The 21472-nt window shown below is 35.8% G+C and overlaps 1 protein-coding gene across 1 annotated transcript in view; it reads left to right on the top strand.

Annotated features, from left to right (window-relative positions):
- Positions 1 to 3656: 3656 nt before the first annotated feature.
- The window catches only part of THEMIS (thymocyte selection associated), a 189089-nt gene continuing 171273 nt past the window's right edge, over positions 3657 to 21472 (top strand). The window contains exon 1 of the mRNA XM_049652968.1: positions 3657 to 3947. Within this exon, the coding sequence (XP_049508925.1) occupies positions 3857 to 3947 (91 nt within the window). The 5' untranslated portion in view covers positions 3657 to 3856. The remainder of the gene's footprint in view (positions 3948 to 21472) is intronic.

Below are 21472 nucleotides of genomic sequence, written 5' to 3'. Positions count from 1 at the left end.
GATCGTGAGCAGGGGAGGGGCAGAGAGAGAAGGAGACACAGAATCCAAAGCAGCCTCCAGGCTCCGAGCTGTCTTCACAGAACCCAACACGGGGCTTGAACCCACAGACCCTGAGATCAGGACCTGAGTCGAAGTTGGATGCTTAACCAACTGAGCCACCCAGGTGCCCCGAATCAAAATTATTTTAAATTACATTCCTGATAACTCCATATTGGACCTTTTTATATTATCGAATCCTAGACATTGTGTTTAAAAAATTATAGAAGTTATGGTTGCTTTCCCCAATGACAAGGTTGACTTTTGCTTTTGTTTGGCAGTTAAAATGGGGGCAGATCACCTTAATCCAATCAGGGATTGAACTAATTTTGATCTGGCCTTCAATATTGGTAAGGCCTGTCTATTTATAGTCAACCTTTCTTTTAGGGAGTAGCGTTCAGGGGCCCCAGCTGAAAACACAGGGTATTTACCGGAGCTCTTTCCCGTAAATGAAGGCCCAGTCTTCCCACCCATGAAACTGCTAAAAGTGCTGCTTGGTTTTGTCAGCTTCTAACCGATCACTTTCTAATTGGTGTCTCATACATCAACCCTGTACTATTTTTGAATGGGCAAAACCCTGAAGGGGGAAAATGGACAATTCATTTCTCTGTTTCCCTGGATGCCTTGCTGGCCCGAAATTCCAATTTTTATCTCACTAGTTATGTGAAACTGCTAAAACTTCAACTTGGCTTCTCTCCTCCTTAACCACCACCTATGTTCCGCTTCTCAGCCCCTCTCTTTGTGCCAGTTACTAATCCACAAATGCCTCGAGGAAAAAAGAAGTGTGGAGAGTTGGGTTCCCCTCATTGTGTTTCTCTGCTTTTCTGGACTTGGCCTTTCAGGTCCCGACTGCCCTGATGGCTCTTCTGTTCCTTAAAACAGAGTTTCAAAAAACCATTCACTTTTCTAGTTGCCCTTTGTAAGAGAGTTGGCCAGATATAAGCTCATAGCCAGAAACAGAAGTCCTTGAATATTTTTATTTTACATATCAATTAATAAGTTCTCTTTATACATCTAGGACATCAGTTCTTAATTTGAGTATGTGCTTCCCCACTCCCATTTTGTTAAAGCTTCTTTTTGATTTATAGACATAATTCCTATCTCTGTTGTCAAATCTATTAATCTTTTCCTTTAAGACGTTCATTATTGCTTAGAAACAAATTCTTTCCTGGGGCGCCTGGGTGGCTCAGTCAGTTAAACCTCCCTGATACCAGCTCAGGTCGTGAACTCACAGTTCGTGGGATCAAGCCCCATGTAGGTAGGGGCTCCCCACTGTCAGCACAGAGCCTGCTTGGGATTCTCACTCTCCCCCTCTCTCTGTCCCTCCCCCCCATACTTTCTCTCGCTTTCGAAATAAATAATAAACCTTTAAAAAAAAAGGAAAAGGAAAAGAAAAAATATTTCCTTACTTTCTCCAGACATTTCTCTACTTTTCCTTTGTTTTATTTTTATTTAAATTTAATTTTTAAATTTATCTAGATTTAATTTTGTTGCATAGAATTTTAGGAAACTAACTTCTATTTCATAACTTACTTAACAACTATTTGTTGAATAAAACGTTCTTCTCTACCGCTTTGGGATTTCACCTTTTTCATGTAGTAAATTATTGCTTGTACTCTGGTTTGCTTCTGAGCCCTCATTAATCTGATTATTATTACACTTGTAATCTGCTGTTTTAGTTGCTGAACTTGAGTCATCCATTTTACTAACTGGTGATTCAAATGCCGTCTCAATGCCTTTTTTTTGTCAATTCTGTCTTGGCTGTTCATGTCAGGATTTCCTTGCCCTGCAGTGTCAGAAGTGATTAGGATCTAGACTAAAGTAGTAACAGTGGGGATACAGAGCAACAACAGAAGACGTGATATTGAGTATTGCCACATTTTAGAAGGCTTGAGGGATTTGGAGGCCGGAGATGGCCTTTCCCCTGATGCAGCCTTCTGATTTAGGAAACTGAGATTGGAAATGTAGGAGAATCAGATTGTGACACACACCAAGGGTCATCTGTTCAAAGAGCAGAAGCAGGGTATTATACATAACTGTAAGATATTGGTGATGTTTCAAAAAGGCTTCATTGGCTACTAGGATAGAAAGTTGATTTGGGAAAACTAAAAAACAAAAACAAAAACAGCAAGTGAAGTCTAGCTTGGATTAGGTATGAAATGAAATTTGTTGTAGCACCAGTTCTAAAAGATGTGTGATTTTTAAGGAGCAGTCCACAGCAGCCTGTTTTATATATTCTGCCAAGTAAGATATGCTGTTAGGCTATAAACAATGTTTGCACTGGATTAAGGAGCCTAAATTTGGGAGGAGGAGTACAGAAGCAGACTGATCAAATTTGGGAGATGTGGGGGCAAAAGAGTTGCAAGTGAGGAAGTAGAAGCTACTAGTGAAAAACTTTTAACATGACCCCATAAATTCTAGTTTTGTAAAGAAAGAAATGAAACCAGGCAGATTATTGCAAATGTCAAATATGATTCTAAGAGCTGAAAGAGTTTTGCAAGCTCTGTCTCAAACTAAGGCTATGCTTTTATTGCTTGGTTATTTATGTGAAGGATATGGTGGAGCTGGGGTGAGCCCCGACCCCCTCCGTCTGCCTATGCCGTCTGAAGCCTGAGGCCATAAGTTTCTCAACAGAGAGCCTGGAGTCCAATTTGTAAGGAGAATGTGCAGCTTCTTAGTATCTTTCACCTGTATGTATACCAACTAGTCTTCCTTTACTCATCCTTAAAGAAACTTAGAAAATATCAGCTTGAGTTGTATACACTAGGTCTGAAACACTGTTTCTGCTAAATACAAAGAATAGAGAGAGGGAGAATTTTTTAAGAGATCTGTTTCAACCAGGCTCCTCTGGCTTCCTTTGACTTCAGGCATTTTCCCCAGTTAAAGTTTGGACCACAGAATCAAAACTGCAGAATTTTAGCCTGGGAAGAAATTGTTTAATTTATTTGACTCCTTCTACTTTTTTTTTTTTTTTTTCATTTAATAATTGAGCCAAATGAGGCACAGAGAAGTTAAGGCTGAAGTCACCTCTACATCAAAAGCAGAGCCAAACCCAGGAAACTGTTTCCTTGCAACAGATTTAGATACTTTCACTATACTGTGGTGATTAAAAAATTCATGTTAATTTACTGGATTAATTTACTGTTTCACTTTGCATATTGTGCCCCTCCCCCACCGTCCTTTAAGATTCAGCACAATTTTTAATGTGGAAGAATAAAAACTGGTTTCGATCCTCTCTTTTCAGAGTATCAGATTTCTCAAAAGAGCTGACACAAAGCACTTTTGTAACCAAATTTAATATGAAAGCACTGAGAGTATGCAAATAAGGCACAAAGCCAAATTTTAGAAATGAAATAAGAGATAAAGAATTAACATGGTGCCATTTTTAAGATTAGACTCTCGTCCTGTATTCCTGTTCCTTTCTGGTTTTGAAAAGCCACAAGCAACTCTCACTCCAGTCTTGCTGCTGTTGGCTGGCAACAGACAGAGCGAGCTGCTAATCAGCTCTCATTTTTTTAGCATTGTCTGTTTAGACATGCTCACCAACCCCCCCCCCCCCATCCTGTTCTACTTCAGCATCAGAAGGAAATGAAGCCACAATGAGAACAAAAAGAGCTGTCACACCTTTGTCCCCTGCCTCCTCCTTCCCTCTTCACAGTCTTACCCACATAGAGCTACTCCACCCCTGTTGGACTGTAGCGTGACATCCCTGCCTGCCTGAGGGAGGAATGAGAAGGGGAAACTACACTGCAGACAAGTGACACCCAGAAGCCAGGAGCTTCTGTAAGTACCAGGTCTGCACAAGACCCAGGTCAGCGCAATGGCAATGACGCTGGAGGAATTCGTTCACTCCCTTGACCTCAGGACCCTTCCCAGGGTTCTAGAAGTCCAGTCGGGCATCTATTTTGAAGGTAAGCACTCTCCTATCTCTTGGCTGGCTAGAAAGTTCTCATAAGATATGTACTCTTGGAAACCGGAGGGGGAAATTTTAATAGAAAATATGTGAGTTCCTTTGAAAGGAAGGTGATCACAAAAGAGAGAAAGTAACTGACAAAACAGTCACAATCTAAGAGTGCTAGAGAAGAGAAACTAATAGGACTCCGGGGTAGATAGGGAAAAGGAATGGAGTGAAAAGCTTGAGCTTTCTGGAGACCTTCAGACAGTCCAACATGAGTGGTAAATTATTTCTGCCTCTTTGAAATGGGTTATACTCCAAGAGTGAAAAGTCGCTATCCATGTTTATATTTCTAGGATATAAAAAAAGTATTTTTTAAAAACAAAAACAATTATTAAAAGCACAGTGTTTAGAAAGAAAAACTAACCAAACTCTGAACCACTTTGCAATGTTGCTTATGCCAACATTTCTCTCACTTTTTCTGGAGTGGCCTAGCTCCTAATTCTTTAGATAATGACATTCTTATTTGAAGGCATAGAAATTAATATCTACTAATTGCAAGATAATTTTTAAGAATCTGTATTGAAAAATCGGGGTTTCATTAAGATTATTTAATAAGTTAGTGTGCTTTGATGTCACTTATGATGTTAGTTCAGTAGAAAAATGTTAAAGCCTATTAACAGGTACCCTAGAATCTTTAAGGAATTACTTTGAATATATGCAAGACAAAGAGTTATTTTCTAGGAAAATATATATTTTTGGTCACAAGAGTGGTAGGGTTGAGGCAGTAATAGAATTAGATCCAGACAAACTACTGGAAAATTAAGGTAAATAACTTCTGGCAGTCCAATCTTTCTCATTCAAGACAAAATAATGTGTTAGATATATATTATTATATTATGCAATAAAAATTGACAAATATCAGACCTAGTTCATACACACACACACACACACACACACACACACACACACACCTCTGCTATATCAGCTTAGCACTGGATTTTGTTTAATTCATTTGTTAATTGATTATATGGAATCAGACCATATTTTTCCATGTATACAATATTAAGAAATGTATCTTTGTTCCTACGCCAGCCCCAAATCATTTTTTTTTGGTTTCATCGTTTGTGTTTTTGAACCTTTGCATACGAAATTACAGAGATATTTTTCTTTATTATTGTATACCAACCTTACAGTTTTATATTTCTCATTTAGTTTTTTTTTTTTAACGTTTATTTATTTTTGAGACAGAGAGAGACAGAGCATGAATGGGGGAGGGGCAGAGAGAGAGGGAGACACAGAATCGGAAGCAGGCTCCAGGCTCTGAGCCATCAGCCCAGAGCCCGACGCGGGGCTCGAACTCACGGACCGCGAGATCGTGACCTGAGCTGAAGTCGGACGCTTAATCGACTGCGCCACCCAGGCGCCCCTCTCATTTAGTTTTTAAACCATTTGGAGGATTAGATATGGTATAGAGGGATCCAGTTTTAGATTTTTCCATATAATAAATCTGATTTCCCAGTACCATTTGAGAAGCTAGTCATCCTTTCCCAATTGATTTATGTGGCTACTTTTACATCATATTAGGTACTCACATCTGGATCAGTCTGTCTCTGAAATATTTCTTCTATTCCATCAGTCTGTTTTTTCTTGATTGTGCCCAAATCAACCAATGTGTGTAACAATGGTTCCAGGCTAAGTGTTAAAATATATTTCATGTATAGACCAGTCCCTTGTTTCTACTCCTTTTTTCTAAGTTGACTTAGCTGTTCATAGACCTTTTAATTATGTTTTTAGAGAAATTAGTTACTTAAGAAATCCTACTAGAATTTGCATTAGATTGTATTGAGTTTATAGATTAACTTGAGAAAAATTGACATCTTTATGTCATCTTACAAAAGAATATAGCATGTCTCTCCATGTGTTCCGACCATCTTCATTCTTTACTACGTCACTACTATGTTACACTTCAATTAAGAGAAAAGAGTGAACAACTTGATGAATTTTTACAAGTAAACACATTTATACAACCACCACTGTAGTCAAGAAATAGAAAATTGCAAATATTCTGAAAGCTCTAGTTTGTGCCCTTTCTCAATCATTATCCACCATCTTCTCCAAAGGTAACCATTATCCTGACTTTTGTCCATTTATGAACTTACACAAATGAAAAATTATCGTATGTATTCTTTCTGGTTGGCATATATGTTCAACATTATCTTTGTAAAATTAACCCATGATGTTCTATATAGTGTGTATAATAGTCTGTTGGATAAATATACCACAATTTGTTTATCCATTCTATTGCTAACGGACATTTGGATTATTTCCACTTTGGAGCTGTTACCAGTAATGTCATTAACATTCTTGTCCAAGTGTGTTCACTTGTATGTGCATTCAGTTGGGTATATGAATAAGTGGAGTTGCCATGTCATATGCTATGTATATGTTCAGCCTTGATAGATAATGAGAAACAATTTTACCAAGTAAGTAGTTATACCAATTTATATTCCCACCAGCAGTCTATGAAAGTCCCAATTAATCCATGTCTTTGGTAACACTTGATGTTATCAGTCTTTGTAATTGCAGTTATTCTGTTAAGAGTATAAGGGTAGCTCATGGTTAGTTTGCATATCCCTGGTGACCAATGGCCTTTTAGAAATGCTATTTTTTTAAAGATTTTATTTTTAAGTAATTTCTAAACCTAACATGGGGCTCAAACTCACATCTCTGAGATCAAGAGTCACATGCTCCACCGACTGAGCCAGCCAGGCACCTAGGAAATTCTATTTTGTGAAAGACATTGTTCATGTCGGTGGCTCATTTCTTTATTGGAGTTTATAAATTTAAATACGTATATATGTGTATATATATGTATTTATATGTATGTATATATGTGTGTGTGTGTGTGTGTGTGTGTGTGTGTGTGTGTGTGTGGTGTGTGTGTGTGTGTGTGTGGAGAGAGAGAGAGAGAGAGAGAGAGAGAGAGAGAGAGAGAGAGAAAGAGAGGGTCCTGACCCTTTATCAGTTTTTGTCAGTTACCTGTGTTGCAAATGTCTTCTCTCAGTCCATAAATTGACATTTCATTTTCTAAATGTCACCTTTTGATGAATGGATGTTTTTAATTTTAGTGTTAATGTAGTCAGTTTATAATTATTTTCCTTTTTGTGTGTTGTCAAAATTTTCTTTATCCTAAGTTCATGAAGACATTCTCTCAGCATCTATTCCATTTGTTTACTCCATCCTTTAGATCTGTAATCTACTAAAATTGATTTTTTTGTGTGTATGATTTGAGATTGAGATTAGTGTTTATTTTTTTCTTCTATGGAGCCAATTGGTGTAGTGACTTTTATTGAAAAACTGCCTTTTTCCTACTGCCGTACTGAGCTACATTAGTCATTGACAGTGTCCATACATGTGTGGGTCTCCTTCCACAGCATCTATTCTGTTCCATTCAACTAATTGCTATTCTTACATTAATTTCACCCTATCTTAGTTAATGCAGGTTTGCAACAATACATAATTTAGGTTATGTTATATATGATGATATGCTCTAAGACCTGTAGTTCTCAAACTTGGTTGCACATGAAACACCTGGGAAATACCGAAAATATCGATGCCTAGGTCTCTCCTCAGAAGATAAGGATTTAATTATGTGATAAGTGCAGTGTCACCATCAGGTTTTGAAAAATCTCCCTGATGATTATAACATGCTGCCAAAATTGAGAATTATAATGTAGAATAAGTTCTTCCAATTTATTATTCTCTTTCAGGTTGGGCAATGTGAATTTTCATATATATTTCATGTACATTTAACTTACAAATTCCACAAAAGTGTTCTTGGCATTTTGCTTAGCAATGCCTTGGTTTAGAGAGAATTGGCACCATTTAAAATTTTTTTTAATGTTTATTTATTTTTGACAGAGAGAGAGAGACAGAGCATGAAGGGGGAGGGGCAGAGAAAGAGAGGGAGACACAGAATCCAAAGCAGGCTTCAGGTTCTGAGCTGTCAGCATAGAGCCCAACATGGGGCTCGAACTCATGGACCATGAGATCATGACCTGAACCGAAGTGGGACACTCAACTGACTGAGCCACGCAGGTGCCCCAAATTGGCACCATTTTAAATTAAGTCTTCTGATCCACACACCTGGTATAGCTATCTAGTTATATAGATCTCTTTTCATTTTATAGCTTTTTTGTGTGTGGAGTTCTTGCACTTCCTTTTATTCTTAATTTGATTTTTTTTTTCATTCCGTTATAAATAGTACCTTTTGAAACTTTCATTTTCTCTTTGTTGTGTTTGTTGAATTCTAAAAACATATCTTTAGATTATTTTGGATTTGTTATATACACAGTCCTGTATTTTATGAACATTGACAGATCTCACCTTTTCTTTCCAATTTTTTTTTTCAGTTAAAGAACTGATTAGTGTTTCTAATGTAATACTAAATAGGAGTAATGATAACCCCCCCAACTCTGTTTACAACCACAGAGAGAAAATTTCAATAATTCATCTTGAAGTATGTTTGTTTTAAGTTAAAGAAGTATCCAATTTTCTAATAATAATTTTTAATCATGAATGTACATTTAACTCATCACATATTCTTTCTGTGATTTTTGTGATGACTATGTTTTTTATATTGATTCATTTTTAAAATGTTAAATAAGCATTTTCCATGAGGAATAAAACCAATTTGGTCATATAACACTAAATTTGGTTTACTAATTTTTTTTTCTTTTAGGATTTTTATATCTCTTTTAGAGAATGAAATTTGCTTATAATTTTTATTTCTTATAATGTCATAGCCATGTTTTTGTACTGAGTTATGTTGAACTTAATAGAACTTCTTTGGGTAGAGTCTTTTTCAATTCTTTTAAAGATGTGCAAATATGGTGTTACTTCTCATTTAAATATTTAGTAGTATTCTTAATGAAACCATTCTGAGCTGGAATTTCTAATATAGAGATCTTTTTAATTATGACTTCCAAGTTCTAAATAGTAGGTCTTCCTATCTATGAGCAATTTTTCTCTCTCATTAAAACAAAAACAGAAAAGCAAAACTCATCTTCTAGATCATGTATTAGAGTTCAAGATAATGTTTCCTAGAATGCACACACTTACTTACATATGTGTATATACATTGCTATATTGACTAATAATCATATATCTTTTGTTTTTGCATTGATTATCACTGAAAGAAATGCAAGTAAATATCAACAGTACTAATGAACACTCATTAATTCTAATAGTTTATCTTTTTTATTTCATTGGCTTTCCTAAAGCCAATAGATACTGATATTATTAGAAAGTATCAAGAGTTGCATCACTTTCCTACATTATTTTGCAACCTTTTTTTTTTTTTCTTACCTTCATAGTAGGCCAGGGCCTCCAGTAGTATATAAACAGTAATGAAAATCCTTATCTAATTCCTAATCATAAAGGAAATGCATCAAAAATTCCTTCTTTTTAAGTGTAATGTTCTAAAATTGGTATTCAACCTGGGGCGCCTGGGTGGCTCAGTTGGTTAAGCATCCAACTCTTGATTTCGGCTCAGGTCATGATCTCATGATTTGTGAGTTCAAGCCCTGCATTGGGCTCTGTGCTGACAGCATAGAGCCTGTTCAGAATTCTCTCTCTCTCCTTATCTTTTTGCCGCTCCCCTGCTTGTGCTTTATTTCTCAAAAATAAATAAGTAAACTTAAAAAATTAATAATAAAATTGGTATTTAACCTTCACTAAATTAAGGAAGTTTTCATCAATTTCCTGCTTGCTAGGTGTTTTCATAATAAATGTATATTGAACCCAATGAATATTTTTCTCTTCATTGATAATAATGTACTTTGGCTTCTTTAGTCTGTTAATACACATTACCTTTAAAGATTTTCTTGAGTTGAAGAATCCTTTCATATTATATCTACATTTTCAAAATATAATGTAGAAATTTAATATTATATTTAAGATTTTTGCATTTAATCATAATTGAAATGAACTAACAAACTCATCTGTTTTAGATTCAAGATAAAACTAGCTTCCTGAAATTAACTACAGAGAATTAAGCATCTTCTGGGTAATTTAAAAAAAAAAAGAGAAACTTTTAATTTCCTCCCTAAAATTGCTAGAATTCTCCTGTATGAACTACTGACCAACGACAGAATTTTTTGGAGGGGAAATCAGAATTTGGTTTCATTAATATTATCTATTCCTTTGCTTCTTTTATTGATTTCTGGCTTGATTTTCATTATTTTCTTTCATTTCTCTGTTTGTTCCCTTGCTTATTCTCTAGTTTCCTAGGTTGAATCAGTAGTCATTTTAAAAACATTTCTTGATCCTCTTGATTATAGTTTAAAACTATAATTTTTCCTCTAAGTACTTCTTTAACGACTCCTCATGAATTTTACCATGTAGCGTTTTCTCTGTTATGCACTTCAAAGTGCAGTTTATTCCTTTTCAATCCAATGACTATTTATTTTATTTATTTACCATAATATGGGATTTCTTTTAGGATCTTTGCTTTTAATTAATAATTTTATTGTATGTTGTTAGAAAACAATAGTCTGTATTATATTGTTTCCTCGGAATTGATTGAGGCTTCTATTTCTTCATGGTATGAAATATATCCTGCTCTGGAATATTTCACATGTGCTCAAAGAAAACATATGTTTTGTTGTTTGGTATAACATCTCTCTATATATCCCAAGTAGCCTGAATTTTTAAATTGTTTCGTTCAGATTTTGCTCTCACTGCTTATTTTTCATCTACTTTTCTGAGGGGATTTTATAAAAGAAATCTTTCAGCAGTTGTTCATTTATCTAGTTCACTCCTCGTTTCTCTTTTGTTGCTTCATGTTTTTGAGGTTGAGTTGCTGCCTGTGCTTATGTTGGTGAGGGTTATATCTTCTTACTCTATTTTTATCATCCTTTTTCCTATATGATTTTTTTTATTAAGTTCTATTTTGTTAAATAATAATATTACTTCTCCAGTTTTCTTTTGGAATATCTTTTTTTCTAAGCATCTACTTTCAATATCTTGGTGTCTCTTGTTTTTAGTGCAGGGAAACATATGCTTTATCTTTTTTTTTTTTTTGCTTCTTCTAACAGCACAGAGAGTAGAACCAGGTTTTGCCCATCCTGTGGTCATGATTCCACAACAAGAGATTTTGGAGGCTTGAGGGAACTTGAGAAAGGCTGACATGAAGTTTTGTGGCACTGGATTGAATGCTACTTTAATAACATGTTGCTCAAAAACTTATTAAGTTGCCCTGTTGATATGAAGCATAAAACTGTGGGTTAAAAACCCAACTGCCTCCTGACTGTTAAAAATGATAGATAATTTCAGTCAACTTCTAACATTTGACATTTGCTTTGTCCCTCACTCACGAAAAATAGGCTTCATCATGACCCTGAAGGTTGATATGAAGATAAATTGAACTATTGTGTATGAAATATTTAGCAAAATGACTGGCCCATAGAAATCTCACAGGAAATCTTAACTATTATCGTGATTACCATAATGTTGGTATATAATGAGGGAAACTGATCAACCATTCCTAAAAAGTAAAATGTAACTAATTTGAATTCCACTACTATTACATATGCCAACATAAATTAAATAAGGAGAAAAAAAACATTAAAAGTTAAAACATTAACAATAAAAATGAAGAAACCATAGAAGAATATATTAAAACTAAGTATTTAAAAGATGAATCCCAAAGCCAAGAGTACACTGTATATACCATATGTTAGCTAACTTGACAATAAATTATATATATATATAAAATAAATAACGAAAATTTGAACTTGTGAAATAGAAAACTTACTTATTTTTTTTAAAAAATTTAAAATGTTTATTTATTTTTAAGAGAGAGAATTTATTTATATAAATGTTTATTTATTTTTAATAGATAGTGTGAGCAAGAGACTGGCAGAGAGTGGGGGAGACACAGAATCTGAAGCAAGCTCCAGGCTCTGAGCTGTCAGCACAGAGCCTTATGTGGGGCTTGAACTCACAAACCATGAGATCATGACCTGAGCTGAAGTTGGACACTTAACCTACGGAGCCACCCAGACACCCCTAGAAAACTTCCTTATTAAAAAATACCTAAATGTGTATAAAAATAATTAAATAACAATAAATAGAAATGAATCAAAAAAATTTTAAATGGGAAAAATATGTAAAAGGCAATTCACATGCCAGATCATATAAAAATTTTTCAAATTTATTAACCATAAAACACAAATAAGCAATAAATCATTCTTAATCACCTCTTATATCACAGATATTAAAAAGATTCACAAAACCCAATATAGGCATGAATGCACAGAAATGAAAGGAGACATGATCAGTGGGTATGTAAACCATTACAGAATTTCTAGGAATCAACTGAGCAAAATGCATCAACATGTAATGCACATAAATGTCTGACCTCTAGAAGTTAAATTAAAATGTAATTATAAAAACCAAAAATAATGATTATACTGCAATGGTCATAGCAACATGTTTTACAGGGAAACAGGTGAGTCTCAGCATTGAGTAGCGTATATAAATTATAATAATATTTGATCAGAGTGACCTTACTCCAGGAACTCAACTGGCTGGATGTGAATACTTTGCTAGAGGCAAAAGGCAACCTTAGCTTGACATTAACCCAACCTCCAGGATCCTGTAAGTCTTCTTTAATACATGAAAATCATTTTGGAAACTTCCTTTATCTCTACCCTTTCCCAAGATATGTATTAGCAGTCACCCTCAAAGAATACAGCCCACTGATATATATCTGAACGGTCTCATGACTAAGATTTTACTAGACAGCAGTAAAGGACCCCACACAGTCCTGGAAAGTTTGCTTCCAAATTCCTTAGAGACTTAGCTATCCATAACCAACTTCCCAACTTAAAAGTGTATAATCAATCATTCCTTAGAACCCCGGTGCAACTCTTTCTGCCCACAGGTCCTGTCCCCATCTTTGAATAAAACCACATTTTTTGCACTGAAAACGAAAACAAAAACTAGATCAGGTATTGTTCAGCAGGCTAGAATTACAGTGGCAGGGAAGGGGTGGGGGAGGATGAAATGCAAAGCTCTTATCCTACTGGAGCCTATATTCCAGTGAATGGGACAAATGACAAACAGATGATAGATTTAAAATATGTTCAAGTGCCATGAAAAACTAAGTAGATAGAGAGTAAACTGAGACAGACAGAAGGGATGATCTTTTGAGAGGGTGATTAAGGCAGGTATCTCTGAACAGGTGAAATTTGAGCAGGGGCCAGAATAAACTGAGAAAATGATCCTATACATATCTGGAAGAATACTCCTACAGAGGACAGAACAAGTGCAAGCCACATAACAGCTTGCTTCATCTAATTGATAAACACAGAGGAAGCCAGTGAGGCCGAAGCAGAGCAACTGAGGGGTATGCAGTAGAAGAGGAGGGTGAGGATGTGGGGAGACACAGTTATTGTAGACCTTCAGGGCCATCGTAATACATAATCTGGTGCACAGTAGGGAAGCAGGTGGGAGCCTGTAACAGAAGGTGATCAGGGAAGGCTGCTCTAAAGAACCAATTTAGGAGCAGAGGCCTGAATGTTGAGAAGAAATTAGCCAAGAGATGAGTGTTCCAAACAGGGTGAACAGCTAGTGCAAACATCTGGAGAGCAAAGAGAGCTTGGTGTATCTGAAGAAGAGGAAAATATTCCTATGACTTCGAACATATAGAAGAAAGCAGAAAGGAAAGTCTTAAGAGAAGATAGATGTTTGTGCATTTGACAGAGTAGTTGTGGAGACCGGGGGGAGGAAAGCTTCGATGAGAATGCAAAAGTTGTTTTGGTCATGTGAAATACAAATATCTGTTATTTGTGCAAGTGGAAATTTCAAGTAGACAATTGAAAAGCCAGTTCTGGCCACAGAGTGAGCTCATGGCTGGAATGCCCCATCAGTGACCTAATTGATCAGGACTTTATTTGAATGCAAGCTTCATCAGTTAAAAAAAAATGAGCATGTTATCCTTATTGTATATATTTCTTTATTGATATTTATGGTCATTCTAAAACATACACAATAGTAAGAATTTTAAGAGGATAAAGTAAAGATAAAATTAACAGTATGCACTGTATGTAACATATACTTAGAGCAGATTTTCATTAATGTTGGTGGCTGTCAATCTATATGTGGAAGAATTTTCATAAACTTGATATTGGCAGTTTCCTTAGGTAGCAGTTGTATGCAGCTGATGACAAGTTTGTACTAGGAATAGATGTGTCATGCTGTCATTTTCTTCTTGTTAGTCCCTGCAATCTTCAATTCTCAAGTGTCTTTGTGAGCATCTTGCAAAGTTATTGTCTATTTTGTGAGAGTTAGTATATTTAAAATTAGATTATAACAATTCTTAAGGCAACTTAACTTGACTCATAAAATCCATTATATGGAAGTATTGCAGGTAAATGAATGATTAGGACAATTTTTTTTATTTTAATTCCAGTGTAGTTAACAAACAATGCTATACTAGTTTCAGGTGTACAATATAGTGATTCAACAGTTTCATATGTATTACTCAGTGCTCGTCAAGATAAGTGTACTCTTAATCTCCTTCACCTGTTTCATCCATCACCCCACCTACCTCCCCTCTGGTAACCATTAGTTTGTTGTCTATAGTTAAGAGTCTGTTTTTTGGTTTCTGCCTCTTTTTTTTCTGCTTTGTTCATTTGTTTTACTTCTTAAATTCCACATGAGTGAAATCATATGGTATTTGTCTTTCTCTGACTGATTCATTTCACTTAGCATTCTACTCTTTAGATCCATCCATGTTGTTGCAAATAGCAAGATTTTCATTCTTTTCTGTGGCTGAATAGTATTCCTGTGTGTGTGTGTGTGTGTGTGTGTGTGTGCGTGTGTAAGATATTCCACATCTCTTTATACATTTATCTATTATGGACACTTGGGCTGCTTCCATAATTTGGCTATTGTAAATAATCCTTCTGTAAACATAGGAGTGCATGTATCCCTTCAAATTAATGTTTTTGTATCTTTTGGGTAAATACCCAGTAGTGCAATTACTGGATCATAGGGTAGTTCTATTTTTAATTTTTTGAGGAACCTGCATACTGTTTTCCACAATGGCCACACCAGTTCGCCTTCTCACTAACAGTACACAAGGGTTCCTTTCTCTTGATTAAGACATTCTTTTAACTCTCATTTTTCGGAATGCCCAGTCTGACTCATTATATTTTGGACTATATCTGATGTAGAAATATATATCTGATGTGGACTACCATCTGATGTAGAAATAAACTAGGATTATTAATTTAATTTTTTCGTGTTTATTTATTTTGAGAGAGAAAAAAAAACACATGTGAGCGGGGGAAGGGCAGAGAGCAAATCCCAAGCCCTCTCCACACTTCAGTGCAAAACCCAACGCAGGGCTCAATCCCACAAATCATGAGATCATGACCTGAACTGAAAGCAAGAGTTGAACCCTTAACTGACTGAGCCACAAAGGCTCCCCTAGGATTTTTTAATATTAAATATTAGCAAACTTAAAATTAAATATTACAAACATTTATATTAACTACTAGAATAACTTAATGTTCTTATTTGTTTTATGTAGAAATGAACATTAACTGAAGCTCATATTTTCTTCTCTTACCTCACATCTTGTAATACTCTATGGGATATGTGGTCTGCTTATGAGATCCATATTAGGAGATAGCATGATTGCCATCACAAATCCCGGATTATAGCACTGGGCAAGCTAGTTCATGAATAATTATAATTGTAGGTAACTTGACCTGTGTCATCATCCCATGTTCAATTCTTTGAAAGAATAGTTTATGACCAAGAAGCAAACTTAAAGAATAAAAAAAATTAATGTTCATTTATCCCAGTTTTCCCTTTTGAGTACATCATAAGGTTACAGTTCTTTTCTAGCCATAGAACTTGCATTGGGCAATGTAATGACAACAGAAGTAATGTGTATCATTTGGAGGCAGATGCTTTACAAACCAGTTCATAATTTAACGTATTTCATCCTGGTAGGCCGTGTCAAAATGGAATCTTTGACAGTTTGCGTCCCTAAATGACTACAATTATTGGATAACTTGCCCTCACCCACTTGTAGTGGACATGTAGTGGAATAAGAAATTACCTTTATGGGGTGCCTGGGTGGCTTAGTCGGTTAAGCATCCGATTTCGGCTCAAGTCATGATTTCACAGTTGGTGAGTTCAAGCTGTGTCAAGCTTTGCGCTGACACCTCGGGGCCTGCTTTAGATTCTCTGTTTCTGCCCCTTCCCCACTCTTGCTCTCTCTCTCTCAAAATAAATAAACATTTTAAAAAAAGAAACATTATCTTTATTGTTTAAATCTCCAAGACTTTGAGATTGTGAGCATAACTGTAACTTTCCTGATTGATCCAGGTTATATTTATCATGGCTGGAACTGTATTTATTATCAATTTCAAAAATTAGGCATCAGAAAAACACAGGAGAGAGTCCTATAATGCCAGGAAAGTTATTTGGTAATAATACTACTGCATGTTAACGGGAGCGTGAGTTCACTGCTCTGGGGTCAGGAAGCATCTGTTGCTTCTTTAACTACTCTTCATATTGCTAACATTACCATTCATCACTGTTTACTTCACATATGTAACCATTTTGACTTAAAAATTTGGGAAAAAAGTAAGTTTGGTTACATTATGATCGTGTTCAGTGACCCGAATATTGAAAAAATTATTTTTCTGCTTTATAGAAATAGTGTATGCACATGGCTGGCAAGTTGGAGAATGCAGAGGCACAGAATTATCAATAACTTCCTCAAATGGAAAAATACAGTTAATATTTTGGTGTATGCTCTTCTGATTTTTATGAAATTATGATTTAACTTTTTTTTTTTTTTAAATTTTTTTTTCAACGTTTTTTATTTATTTTTGGGACAGAGAGAGACAGAGCATGAACGGGGGAGGGGCAGAGAGAGAGGGAGACACAATCGGAAACAGGCTCCAGGCTCCGAGCCATCAGCCCAGAGCCTGACGCAGGGCTCGAACTCACGGACCGCGAGATCGTGACCTGGCTGAAGTCGGACGCTTAACCGACTGCGCCACCCAGGCGCCCCGACTTTTTAAAAAATTTTATTTTAAGTAGGTTCCACACCCAACATGGGGCTTGAACTCACCGACCCTGCGATCAAGAGTCACATGCCCTACTAAACTAAGCCAGCCAGGAGCCCCTGAGTTAACTTTCAAAAAGAGAAAAATTGGGGCGCCTGGGTGGCTCAGTCGGTTAAGCGTCTCAGCTCAGGTCATGGTCTCACAGTTTGTTGATTCAAGCCCTGTGTTGGGCCCTGTGCTGACAGCTCAGAGCCTGGAACTGGCCTTCAGATTCTGTGTCTCCCTCTCTCTGCCCCTCCCTCACTCACACTCTGTCTCTCAAAGGTAAATAAACACTAATTTTTTTTTTTAAAGAGAAAAACTGATGCCAAAATTCCTTTCCCCATGCTTTGTTTTTTCTTCCCCCACAAATTCCATCTACCCCCGTGGTTCAAGGCACCATAATTTATTGCCAGCATTATCAAAATAGACACCTAATTGGTCTCCCTGCTTCTACTCTTTCATACCTAAAATTTATTCTCAAAAGAGCCTCCAGAGTCATGCTTTGAAATTGTACCTCTGATTATGCACTTCTCTATTAAAAAGTCTCCAGTAGCTTTCCATTTTTTCTTAAAATAAAAACCTTATAATGAGTAATAAGGCCCCGTATTTTTTTCTTCTTGCTCCCATCATTTATCTGAGTTCATCATTTACCAGTCTCCTCCTTCCAGCCACAAGCCTCCTCACTCTTCCTCAAACTTGGGGATATGTTCCTGTCTTTGCTAATGCTTTTCCTTCAGGCTGGCAAGCTCTTCTACCGGACGTCACCTTGGCTAACTCCTTTCTCTGTGAGGCTTACCCTGACCACCTTATTTGATACTGAAAAATTTCCATCTTCTTTCCCTATATTCCTTATCTTTATTATGTTCTTCATTTTTCTGTAGCAAAAGACCTATCTCTTTCATATGTAGTAAGTTATTTATTTGGTGTTTATTTTTCTGCCTTTTCGTACAAGATTTTTCTTACACTTTAATTGAGGTATAATTTTCTAAACTGTAAAATTCATACATTGTAAGTGTACAATTAAATGATTTTTAGTAAATTTATAGAGTTGTGCAACCACCACCAGTTGTAGACCATTTCCATCTTCTCAGAGAAGTCCCTTGAACACTTTGCCAATAACCGTAACTTGCATTTCCAGCCCTGGGCAACCACTGATCTGCTTTGTGTATGAATTTGCCTTTCCTTGATGTTTCATATAAAATAAATGATACAAATATATAGTCTTTTGCATCTAGCTCTTGTTACTTAGCATGTTTTTAAGGTTCATCCATGTTGCAACATGAACAAGTATTTTGCTCCCTTTTGCTGCTAAATATATTTTATTGTATGGATATACTACCTTTGTTTATCCAACACCAGTTAAAGGACACTTGTTAAAGGACACCAGTTTATCCAACACCAGTTAAAGGACACTTGCCCTTTTGGAGACATTATGAATAATGAATCATTTTACATTTCTATTTATAATATATGAGGATTCCAGTTTCTTCAAGTTCTTACCAAAACGTGGTATTGTCTATCTTTATATTATGTTCAATAATATCTCATTGTATTTTTAATTTGCATTTGCATATTGCAATTTGCATAATTTGCACCATGACAAATGGTGTTGAACATTTCCTTCCTGTGCTTATAGCAATTTGTCCTTTTTTAAAAAGAAATATGTCTTCAAATTGTTTGCCCATGTTTGTTTGTCTTCTTATTGAGTTATAAAAATTATTTCTATATTGTAGATATACAGTTGAAAATATTATCTTCACTTCTGTGGCTTTTCTTTTCATTTTCTTAATGTTATCTTTTGAAGCAAAAATATTTTAAATTTTGATGAAGTCTAATTTATCATTTTTTTTCTTTAGGGCTAATGCATTTATTTTCATGTTACTAACCCAAGATCACAAAAGTTTTTTCCTATGTTTGTATTGAGGAGTTCCCAGATTGCCCCCAGTTTTGATGATTTCTTAGAAATACAAGACTCCGAGTTAAAATATATAGAGAGAAGGGATACAGATTAAAGTCAGTGAAGGGAAAAAGGCAGGGTCCATGCGAAAACAGGCACCAGCTGCCATTTGTCCTCTCCCAATGGAAATATATGCAGAGTACTTAATTCTCTTAGCACTAATGTGTCACAACACAACGTATTTCCAATTTAGGGAAGTTTATCTGTGCCTTTGTGTCCAGGGTTTTTATTGGAGCCGTCACATTGGTATGGAGTATGTGTGACTGACTCTAGCTATGAGGCTCCAGCACCTCCAGAGGTCAAGTGATACAGTGTGATCCAGGACCCATGTGAATAAAAACAGGCATTCATCATAAATCACACTGTTATCATACACTATCTGGTGTAGTCCAAGAACCCAGATATACAGAAATACTATTTCCTGGCAGGATATTCCAAAGACTTAGACTTTATCTTTTAAAAGCCTGTCAAAGAGGTAGTCCTTTCTTTGGAATTTACAGGGTTTGAGCATTCCAAGTCCATGGAGTTAATCCTTTACTGCATAGTTTTCTCTTAGAAGAGTTTTAACTCTTATCTTTACATCTGAGATCCAATTGAGTTAGCCAGAATTTTCTAAAGCCTTAAATTCGAGTAATGGAAGAAATAACCAATTTTTCTACACAGTTACAAAGCATACTGGGAACAACTCAGGTAGAAAAGACTCTAGTTGAGAGAGGTGAGGGAGTTAATCAAACAGATATCTGGGTAAATGGCTTTCCAAGCTGAGGGAACATCTTCAGCAAAGTGTTATGACAAGAATGTATTATCATATTTCAGAAAAAGTGAGAAATCAGTGAGACTGGAAGGAGGGGGAGAGTGACCAGAAATTATATCAGAGAGGAAATGGTGGAGAACCTTAAAAGGGTCTTCTGGACATTGTAAGAATTTTACTCTTGGAAGAATTGGGTACTTGGAGATACCGGTCTAAATTAACAAAAACAACTAAAACAATGCTAGAATTCTCTTCACAACGAATTTAGATACCATCACCCATTTCTTTTCACTGTTTAGCAAGAAAGGCAATGCTGATGTAACCACACATTTGCAGAGGTCAGAGCATAGTTTTGCTTAAATGAATCCATAAATATAATGTTAAAAAGTGTTTCGTATAAAAAATTTTAAATACCATGAAGATGTTTCTCCCCTTTTGGGAGGTAAAACTTTTAAGTACCATGCTTTGAGTATATTAAATATTATATTTCTTTCTCCCTCCAAAATGTGTTAAAATCATGGAAATTATTCCTTAAATTACATATCTATCTCCCTTCATTTCTTCCTTCTGTTCTTTCTTCCTTTCTTCCTTCTACAAATGAATAAAGTATTGTCCTTGCCCTTAACAACTCCAAAGGTCAGTAAAAGGAGGTAGATTTTTTAAAATAAATATTTATGAAACAATGCAGAAGGTGCTCTACTAGACACGAACTGTTTTGAGAATGCTGGGGAGAGCATAACTCACCACCCAAGAAGCCAGAGAAAGTTTGACAAGGGGCTATAGTATTTTTTCCTGGGGCCTGCACACTATATGGAAGATGAACAGATAAATAAGAAATTCTCAGGATGAGAGACAAGTGCTTAGAATGTCATATAAGTTTGAACGTTCAAAAGATGGCCCAAAGACAGCTCAGGGAATAGTAGATGATCAGGTAATTCGTGGATATATTTTAAGTGGCTTCTGAACTGTAATAAGGATATTGAATTTATTCTGTAGTCAATAGGAAATTTATAAAAAGATGTTATTTTTATAGTGTGTTTTTCTAATTATAAAAGTATAACATACTCATTGTAAGTAATGTGAAAATTACAGGAGAAGCTGAAGAATTTATGAGATGTTAAGGCAAAAAAAATTATAGCATGCAGTTGGTCTAGATGTGAGACAAACACCAGAAGCTAAAAGCAGCTATAGACATAGGAGAGAGACAGAATCCATGGTCTTTTTAGATAGAATCTTCTGGTCTTGACAGTTTATGAAAGGCAGCGAGCAAGAGTGGGGAGGTGATGACAGACCTGAGGTTCCTGGACTAAGTAAACATGGTAGATGATTAAAAAATAGATCACTTTAAAGAGTTATTACAAGAGCAGCAGTGGTTTTGCAGATGGAGGCATGATTCAGTTAGAGTCCAATGAGTCTGAAGCCCTTATAGAAGATTCAGATGCAAATGAACATTGGACCACCAAAGATGTACACCTGATGTAAAAGAAGTAGTAAACTTTACAGGTTTAACATTACAGATTTGTAAGTGGATAAAAGGTTTGTTATTTTAGGAATTTTCCTGTAGTCCATATGTCAGGTCCAAAGAAATATATGGGTCTCAATGAATACCAGTATGGGAGTATGGAAAGCGGAGGAGGCTGTCAAGCCAAAAAAACAAAATAAAACAAAAAACACCAACAACCAAAAAACAA

This window comes from Panthera uncia (assembly GCF_023721935.1).
Source record: "Panthera uncia isolate 11264 chromosome B2 unlocalized genomic scaffold, Puncia_PCG_1.0 HiC_scaffold_24, whole genome shotgun sequence".
In the NCBI taxonomy this organism is placed as follows: domain Eukaryota; kingdom Metazoa; phylum Chordata; class Mammalia; order Carnivora; family Felidae; genus Panthera; species Panthera uncia.
This window is presented reverse-complemented; position numbering and strand designations above follow the sequence as displayed.